Below are 9,758 nucleotides of genomic sequence, written 5' to 3'. Positions count from 1 at the left end.
CGGGAAAGTGTCCCAACACATCCGACCACGGCCTCCTGAAAGAGGACGAATTCGGTGTACGGACGACCGAATCTCCGTAGCCACTGTGTTCCTTTGGTTCGTCAACGGTTTTCCGGAACCGCATGTTCCAGGGTTCCAGTGCCGCAGTGTCTCCAATGGCCTTCTCAGTCTCGCAGTGTTTTCGCCAATCTTGGTGCGCATACGTCCCCAGGGAGCGCTAGTACCAGGAGCAAAACGCCAGCCACCGCCGGCCTGCCTGACGGATTCTCACTCACACAAAACGGGGTTGTGACCGGCCTCCAAATCTGTGCCAGTCGGTGTTTAGTCCGCGGGCCCTCAGGTCCACCGTGGTGGGTGGGCTCAGCCAATGAAGAAGTGCAAGACGGAAACAGAAATGCTTCGGATGTCAGTCTGCAGCTCTACCTCCGGGCAGTAGGCCGGACACTTGTTCCACCGAAGGGCGAATCCGATCCAGCGCTTTCGGGTCTCTGGACCCGCTTGTAGCGAGGGAGTCTCCTTGATGCGACCTCCGAGTCGATGTCGGAGGACTGCTTTCGGACGATGGACATTTTCAGCCGGACTTGTACCGGAATTCTTCGGACCCCGCCCCCCTGGAAGACTACAAATACCCAGGGCCAGAGCCTGCAGAATTATCTGCTGCCTGCACTGGTTCACAGGCTGCTGTCCTCCCTTTGCAAGGGCTGCTGGAGCGATGGAGCCGACTTTCTGGTCCGTGCACGTGAAGCAGGCCTGGGATTCCGCCCTTGTGTCGCCAGAGACCGAACCTCTGCTTCCCGTCTTCTCGGAAGAACGTGGGCCGTGGCCTCTTCCTTTCTATCCCGTCCTAGGAGGGATCCCCTCCGACAGAGGTGACCATCTCGAGCATCCGCTTCAATGTCTCCAGGGTGACTTCGCGGGATCCTACGGGAGGACCGACTCTTCCAGCGAGCCGGACTTCCTGCGTGACTTCCACGAGGGACACGAGCAACCAGCGACCCCGGCCAGAGTGGAGGACTCTGGCCTCGAACCGGTCCCAGAGGCAGAGCAGCACCGGCCCTGGTCCAGAGCGCCCCACCGTGGCCACGAATCGCGGGACACCGAGACCACGGAAAGGAGAAGCCCTGGGGAGTGTGAGCCGCCTCCCACCGGAGACCGGAGGAGAGGACCGCGGGTTTTGTGCGCCCTCTGGCGGGGCCTTCTTAGCCTGTTCAGCTGCTGCGTGCCACGTGGCTGCTGCGTCCCGGTCCGTGGCCGCAGGGAGCCTTAGCGAGCTGCAGACGCCTTTCAGCGTTTTCGAGTGGGCTCTGTGCCCAGAGGTTCCTTGCCTTCCTCGCAGCCGGAAGTCTTCCGGGCAGCCGGCTGCTTCCAAAATAAACTCCTTCATCCATGTGCCTCAGATGGTCAGTGTCAATTCTTGCTTGCTTAATAAATGATTCCACTCTGTGAGTTCGAGGCCAGCCTGGGCTACAGAGTGAGTTCCAGGAAAGGCGCAAAGCTACACAGAGAAACTCTGTCTCGAAAACCCAAATAAATAAATAAATAAATAAATAAATAAATAAATAAATAAATAAATAAATAAATAAATAAATAAATAAATAAATGATTCCAAAGGTAATTTAATGGCCTTTGTGCGCCAGTTTTCAAAACTACTCGGTGATACTCACGATGAGCTGTTTCTAGGCTTGGAGGAGAAGCCGGTGTGGGGACAACCGAGGTTGGTCCACCAGCCTTCACGACGACGACAGGGTGGGTGGGGTGCCCTGGATTCGTCCAGCCAGCCGACTTCGGATCCACTGTCAGCAGGCCGGGCTGCAATCCGACTGCGATCTCAAAACGCGTCCGTGATTTTCAGCCTCGGTCCTTTGGCTTTGCAGGCGGAATGCGGCTCTGCCAGGCGGGACGTGGCGACACTCGACACTAACCACGAACCCGTTTCGCGTGAGCCAAACGTTGGAGGAAACGTTGGGCGCCGTGGTGCGAGTGTGCACCCGACGCGGTTAGGACTCCGCGGTTTCCGTTCTTTTTCGCGTCTTCTACGTTCCGTTCCGTTCTCCGTGGTTTCTAAACGCTGAAACTTCCTTGTTTGTTTGGTTTTTTTTAATTTTATTTATTTATTTTATTTATTTTTTTTACTTTCGCGGATTCAGTGCCGACTGCCATCGGCCAAGGCACGTTGTCTCTGGACAAGTGTCCCAAGACATCGGACCCCGGCTTTCTGAAAGAGGACGAATCGGTATATGGACGGCCAAATCTCCGTAGCCTCTGCTTTCCTTTCCTTTTGTCAACGTTTTTCGGGTAGAGCACGGCCCAGGGCTCCAGCGCGGGCAAGTGCTCGATAACAGTGCATTGCTGGAACAGGACCAAGTGCTCCATGAGGGTCAAGTGCTGGAACACCGTCCAGTGCTCCATCATGGCCAAGTGCCCCATGACCATTGAGTGCTCCAACACGACCAAGCGCCCAAAGAAGGTCAAGAGCTCCATGGCAGTCCAGTGCTCATACACGACAGTCCCGTGCCGGGAACAGTTCCTGGAACAGGAGCAAGTGCTCCAGGACGGTCAAGACTCAAACACCGTCCAGTGCTTGAACACGACCAAGTACTCGAGGACTTTCAAGTGCTTGAATATGAACACGCACAAGATGCCGGACCCTGACAGCCTGAAGGCTTCTCACTGGCACTCTCCAGGGTTGGCCCGGGCCTTGAGAACTTGCCCGGTCAGCGGGTTATCGGAAGAACATTGGTTCCAGGGTGGTGGGTGGGCACAGCGGGAGCCGCGGGCAATGAAGAAGTCCCAGCTGGAGGCAAAAACGCTTCCAAAGCCAATTCTCAGCTCCGCCTTCGAGCTGCAGTCCGGACACTTCTTCTCCGCAGGGGTCGCTGTAGCCCCAGAAGTCCGCCCAGTGGCGGTTTCCGGTGCACACAGCTAGATCTTGTGGTTTCCTCTGATGGTGACCCGCGCGTGCCTGCGATTCGTCCATCGAGCCGACTTCCGATCGACTGTCAGCAGGCCGGGCTGCAATCCGACCTCAGTGATCTCAAACCGCGTCCGTGGTTTTCGGCCCGGTCCTTTCGTTTTCCAGGCGGAATCCGGCTCTGCCTGGCTGGACATGGCGACATTCGACACCAACCAGGAACCCGATGGCGTGAGAGAAATGCTTGAAGAAACGTTTGTCGCCCCGGTGCGAGTGAGCACCCGACGCGGTCAGGACGCTGAGGTTTCGGTTCGTTTTCGCGTCCTCTACGCTCCATTCTCCGTTATTTCTAAACGCTGAAACTTCGATTTTTTTTTTTTTCCGTTATCGGATTCAGTGCCAACTGCCATTGGTCAAGGCATGTTTTCTCCGTATAAGTGTCCCAAGTCATCGGACCCCGGCTTCCTGAAAGAGGACAAATTTAGTGTATGGACGAGCGAATCTCTGTAGCCACTGCTTTCATTTCGTTTTGTCAAAGGTTTTGGGAACGACACGGCCCAGGGCTGGAGCGCGGTCCAGTACTCGAACACGACCAAGTGCTCCATGATGGTCCGGAGCTCAAGTGCGGCACTGATTCCTATTCCTTAGCCCTCTGGTCATCCGGACAAGACACCGGACACCGCAGGCCTGGGGCATCTCACTCTCACCACTAGGGCTCGAGAGTCTGTGCCACTGGGCGGTTATGCCTCCGTCCCTAGGTGCATTTCGACACCCAGATGCGGTTAGGACGCCGCGGTTTCCATTCGTTTTCGGGTCCCCTTCGTGCAGCTCGACGTCGTTTCTAAACGCTGCAAATTCGTCCAATTTCTGTCGTTACGGATTTCTTACCGATGCGCGTTTTCCACCGAGCAAGTGTCCCAAGACATCGGACACCGCCTCCCTGAAAGAGGACGAACGCATTCGGTGTATGGACGACCGAATCTCCGTAGGCTCTGCTTCCGTTTTGTTTTGTCAACGTTTTTCGGGTACAGCGCGGTCCAGGGCTCGTGGGTGGTGCAGTGCTCGAACATGACCAAGTGCTCGGTGAAGGTTAAGTGCTCGAACACGGTCCAGCGCTCTAACGCGACCAGTTGCTCCACACCGATCATGTGCGATGATGGTCAAGTGCTCAAACACTGTCCAGTGCTGGAACAAGACCAAGTGCTGGAACACCACCAAGTGCTCGAACAGGTTCCCATGGTCGATGACGGTCCAGTGCTCGAACACGAACACGACCAAGTGCTCGATCACGACCAAGTGCTCGAAACACCGTCCAGTGCTCCAACACCACCAAGTGATCCATCATGACCAAGTGCTCAAACACCGTCCAGTGCACCAATGCGACCAAGTGATCGATCACGTTCAAGTGCTCGAAACACCGTCCGTGCTCCAACACGACCGATGAAGGTCAAGTGCTGGATGACGTTCAAGTGCTCGAACACGAACACGACCAAGTGCACGAACATCGTCCAGTGCTGAAACAGGTCCAAGTGCTCGATGAAGGTCAAGCTCTCGAAACACCGTCCAGTGCTTTCACGCGACCAAGTGCTTGAGGACGGTCAAGTGCTGGAAAACGAACACGACCAAGTTCTCCATCACGACCAAGGGCTCGAAGATCTAGGCAATAGACATTGTAACCCGCACAAGTTTACCAATTCATCCGACCCCGCCCCCCTGGAAGACTACAAATACCCAGGGCCGGAGCCTGCAGAATTATCTGCCGCCTGCACTGGTTCACAGGCTGCTGACCTCCCTTTGCAAGGGCTGCTGGAGCGATGGAGCCGACTTTCTGGTCCGTGCACGTGAAGCAGGCCTGGGATTCCGCCCCTGCGTCGCCAGAGACCGAACCTCTGCTTCCCGTCTTCTCGGAAGAACGTGGGCCGTGGCCTCTTCCTTTCTATCCCGTCCTAGGAGGGATCCCCTCCGACAGAGGTGACCATCTCGAGCAACCGCTTCAATGTCTCCAGGGTGACTTCGCGGGATCCTACGGGAGGACCGACTCTTCCAGCGAGCCGGACTTCCTGCGTGACTTCCACGAGGGACACGAGCAACCAGCGACCCCGGCGAGAGTGGAGGACTCTGGCCTCGAACCGGTCCCAGAGGCAGAGCAGCACCGGCCCTGGTCCAGAGCGCCCCACCGTGGCCACGAATCGCGGGACACCGAGACCACGGAAAGGAGAAGCCCTGGGGAGTGTGAGCCGCCTCCCACCGGAGACCGGAGGAGAGGACCGCGGGTTTTGTGCGCCCTCTGGCGGGGCCTTCTTAGCCTGTTCTGCTGCTGCGTGCCACGTGGCTGCTGCGTCCCGGTCCGTGGCAGCAGGGAGCCTTAGCGAGCTGCAGACGCCTTTCAGCGTTTTCGAGTGGGCTCTGTGCCCAGAGGTTCCTTGCCTTCCTTGCAGCCGGAAGTCTTCCGGGCAGCCGGCTACTTCCAAAATAAAATCCTACATCCACGTGCCTCAGATGGTCAGTGTCAATTCTTGCTTGCTTAATAAATGATTCCAAAGGTAATTGAATGGGCTGTGCGCGCCAGTTTTCAAAACTACTCGGTGACACTCAGGATGCGCTGTTTCTAGGCTTGGTGGAGAAGCCGGTGTGGGGACAACCGAGGTTGGTCCACCAGCCTTCAGGACGACAGGGTGGGTGGGGTGCCCTGGATTCGTCCAGCCAGCCGACTTCCGATCGACTGTCAGCGGGCCGGGCTGCAATCCGACCGCGATCTCAAACCGCGTCCGTGATTTTCAGCCTCGGTCCTTTGGCTTTGCAGGCGGAATCCGGCTCTGCCTGGTTGGACGTGGCGACATTCGACACTAACCACGAACCCGTTTCGCGTGAGCCAGGGGTCCTGGCGGCGCCAGACCTGGGCCCAGCAGCGATTCCTGGTGTACAAAGCCCGTGCTAGTGCTTTTGTCCTCCTGTCATCCGAGCACGTGCCGCGATTGGCAGTTAGAAGTCCTGGTCTGTAATCCGACCGCAACTTCAAACCGCGGTGTTGATTTTCCCCCTGGTTCCATTCCTATTGCGGAGGTAATCTGGCTCTGCCAGGCCGACTGAGTCGGATTTCGATCGGAACCACAACAAGGGACTGGATGACGTGAAGACAAGGCCACAAGAAACGTATGGGGCTCCCGTGCGGGTGTGCACCAGGTCCGTCAAGGAGGCCGTGGTTTCGGTTCGTTTGGGGGTCCTGTGCGATAACTCTACATGATATCTAAACGCTTGAAATGTGTTCGACGTCTGTTGTTAGCGGATTTCGTACCGATACCGTCGAAAGGCACGTTTTCCGCGGGGCAAGTGTCCCAGGACATCCGACCCCTGACAACTGAAAGAGAACGAATTCGGCGTTTCCAGGACCGAATCTCGGTCGAGGCTGCGTTCCTTCTATGGCGCCGACAGTTTTCTGGGACAGCACGGTCCAGAGCTCGATCGCGTCGCTGTCTCCGAGGGCCTTTGCCCTCTCACCATCCTTTCTGCGTTCATGGCGCGGCTAACTTGAAGGCCAGCGCCTCTAAGGCGAGCAAGACGCCGGACCCTGACAGCCTGAAGGCTTCTCACTCGCGCTCTCCAGGGTTGGCTCTGGCCTTGAGAACTTGCACCGGCACACATTGGTTCCAGGGTGGTGGGTGGGCACAGCGGGAGCCGCGGGCAATGAAGAAGTCCCAGCTAGAGGCAAAATCGCTTCCAAAGCCAATTCTCAGCTCCGCCTTCGAGCTGCAGTCCGGACACTTCTTCACCGCAGGGGTCGCTGTAGCCCCAGAAGTCCGCCCAGTGGCGGTTTCCGGTGCACACAGCTAGATCTTTTGGTTTCCTCTGATGGTGATCCGCGCGTGCTTGCCATTCGTCCATCGAGCCGACTTCCGATCGACTGTCAGCAGGCCGGGCTGCAATCCGACCTCAGTGATCTCAAACCGCGTCCGTGATTTTCCGCCTCGGTCCTTTCGTTTTGCAGGCGGAATCCAGCTCTGCCTGGCGGGACATGGCGACATTCGACACCAACCAGGAACCCGATGGCGTGGGAGAAATGCTTGAAGAAACGTTTGTCGCCCCGGTGCGAGTGAGCACCCGACGCGGTCAGGACGCTGAGTTTTCGGTTCGTTTTCGCGTCCTCTACGCTACATTCTCCGTTATTTCTAAACGCTGAAACCTCGATTTTTTTTTTTTTTTCAGTTATCGGATTCAGTGCCGACTGCCATCGGCTAACGCATGTTTTCTTCCGACTAGTCTCCTAAGTCATCGACCCCGGCTTCCTGAAAGAGGACGAATTCGGTGTATGGACGAGCGAATCTCCGTAGCCACTGCTTTCATTTCGTTTTGTCAAAGGTTTTGGGTACGACACGGCCCCGGGCTGGAGCGCGGTCCAGTACTCGAACACTACCAAGTGCTCCATGATGTTCCAGGGCTCAAGCGCGGCACTGATTCCTATTCCTTAGCCCTCTGGCCATCCGGACAAGACACCGGACACCTCAGGCCTGGGGCATCTCACTCACACCACTAGGGCTCGAGAGTCTGCGCCACTGGGCGGTTATGCCTCGGTCCCTAGGTGCATTTCGACTCCCAGATGCGGTTAGGACGCCGCGGTTTTCATTCGTTTTCGGGTCCCCTTCGTGCAGCTCGACGTCGTTTCTAAACGCTGGAAATTCGTCCGATTTCTGTCGTTACGAATTTCGTACCGATGCACGTTTTCCACCGAGCAAGTGTCCCAAGACATCGGACACCGCCTTCCTGAAAGACGACGAACGAATTCGGTGTATGGACGACCGAATCTCCGTAGGCTCTGCTTCCGTTACGTTTTGTCAACGTTTTTCGGGTACAGCGCGGTCCAGGGCTCGTGGGCGGTCCAGTGCTCGAACATGACCAAGTGCTCGGTGAAGGTTAAGTGCTCCAACACGGTCCAGCGCTCCAACGCGACCAGTTGCTCCACACTGATCATGTGCGGATGATGGTCAAGTGCTCAAACACTGTCCAGTGCTGGAACAGGACCAAGTGCTGGAACTCACCAAGTGCTCGAACAGGTTCCCATGGTCGATGACGGTCCAGTGCTCGAACAAGAACACGACCAAGTGCTCGATCACGACCAAGTGCTCGAAACACTGTCCAGTGCTCCAACACGACCAAGTGATCGATCACGTTCAAGTGCTCGAAACACCGTCCAGTGCTCCAACACGACCAAGTGGTCCATCACGTTCAAGTGCTCGAAACACCGTCCAGTGCTCCAACACAACCAAGTGATCGATCACGACCAAGTGCTCAAACACTGTCCAGTGCTCCAACACGACCAAGTGATCGATCACGACCAAGTGCTCAAACACTGTCCAGTGCTCCAACACGACCAAGTGATCGATCACGACCAAGTGCTCAAACACTGTCCAGTGCTCCAACACGACCAAGTGATCAATCACGTTCAAGTGCTCGAAACACCGTCCGTGTTCCACACGACCGATAAATGTCAAGTGCTGGGATGACGTTCAAGTGCTCGAACACGAACACGACCAAGTGCACGAACATCGTCCAGTGCTGAAACACGTCCAAGTGCTCGATGAAGGTCAAGCACTCGAAACACCGTCCAGTGCTTTCACGCGACCAAGTGCTCAAGGACGGTCAAGTGCTGGAAAACGAACACGACCAAGTGCTCGAATACGACCAAGTGCTCGAAGATCTAGGCAATAGACGTTTTAAGATGGACAAGTTTACCAATTCATCCGACCCCGCCCCCCCTCCCCCCGAAAGACTACAAATACCCAGGGCCAGAGCCTGCAGAATAATCTGCTGCCTGCACTGGTTCACAGGCTGCTGACCTCCCTTTGCAAGGGCTGCTGGAGCGATGGAGCCGACTTTCTGGTCCGTGCACGTGAAGCAGGCCTGGGATTCCGCCCCTGTGTCGCCAGAGACCGAACCTCTGCTTCCCGTCTTCTCGGAAGACCGTGGGCCGTGGCCTCTTCCTTTCTATCCCGTCCTAGGAGGGATCCCCTCCGACAGAGGTGACCATCTCGAGCAACCGCTTCAATGTCTCCAGGGTGACTTCGCGGGATCCTACGGGAGGACCGACTCTTCCAGCGAGCCGGACTTCCTGCGTGACTTCCACGAGGGACACGAGCAACCAGCGACCCCGGCCAGAGTGGAGGACTCTGGCCTCGAACCGGTCCCAGAGGCAGAGCAGCACCGGCCCTGGTCCAGAGCGCCCCACCGTGGCCACGAATCGCGGGACACCGAGACCACGGAAAGGAGAAGCCCTGGGGAGTGTGAGCCGCCTCCCACCGGAGACCGGAGGAGAGGACCGCGGGTTTGGTCCGCAGTCCGGCGGCATATTGGTAGCCTGTTCCGCTGCTGCGTGCCACGTGGCTGCTGCGTCCCGGTCCGTGGCAGCAGGGAGCCTTAGCGAGCTGCAGACGCCTTTCAGCGTTTTCGAGTGGGCTCTGTGCCCAGAGGTTCCTTGCCTTCCCCGCAGCCGGAAGTCTTCCGGGCAGCCGGCTGCTTCCAAAATAAAATCCTACATTCACGTGCCTCAGATGGTCAGTGTCAATTCTTGCTTGCTTAATAAATGATTCCAAAGGTAATTTAATGGCCTTTGTGCGCCAGTTTTCAAAACTCTTCGGTGACACTCAGGATGAGCTGTTTCTAGGCTTGGTGGAGAAGCCGGTGTGGGGACAACCGAGGTTGGTCCACCAGCCTTCAGGACGACAGGGTGGGTGGGGTGCCCTGGATTCGTCCAGCCAGCCGACTTCGGATCCACTGTGAGCGGGCCGGGCTGCAATCCGACTGCGATCTCAAACCGCGTCCGTGATTTTCAGCCTCGGTCCTTTGGCTTTGCAGG

General features: G+C 56.9%; 1 protein-coding gene across 1 annotated transcript; it reads left to right on the top strand.

The window, feature by feature from the left end:
* The first annotated feature begins 8,701 nt into the window (after positions 1-8,701).
* Positions 8,702-9,339, top strand: Anxa2r (annexin A2 receptor). Its single transcript, XM_059252859.1, has one exon. The coding sequence runs from the start codon at positions 8,769-8,771 to the stop codon at positions 9,321-9,323; it is 555 nt and encodes a 184-aa protein (XP_059108842.1). The 5' UTR covers positions 8,702-8,768; the 3' UTR covers positions 9,324-9,339.
* Positions 9,340-9,758: the final 419 nt, after the last annotated feature.

Source organism: Peromyscus eremicus, unplaced genomic scaffold (genome assembly GCF_949786415.1).
Source record: "Peromyscus eremicus unplaced genomic scaffold, PerEre_H2_v1 PerEre#2#unplaced_326, whole genome shotgun sequence".
In the NCBI taxonomy this organism is placed as follows: domain Eukaryota; kingdom Metazoa; phylum Chordata; class Mammalia; order Rodentia; family Cricetidae; genus Peromyscus; species Peromyscus eremicus.
Note: the sequence above shows the minus strand (reverse complement) of the source record. Positions and strands in the feature narration are given on the sequence as shown.

What these genes read in the sequence shown, in the direction of transcription:
- Anxa2r (XM_059252859.1), top strand. Translation starts at nt 8,769, where the DNA reads ATGGAGCCGACTTTCTGGTCCGTGCACGTGAAGCAGGCCTGGGATTCC.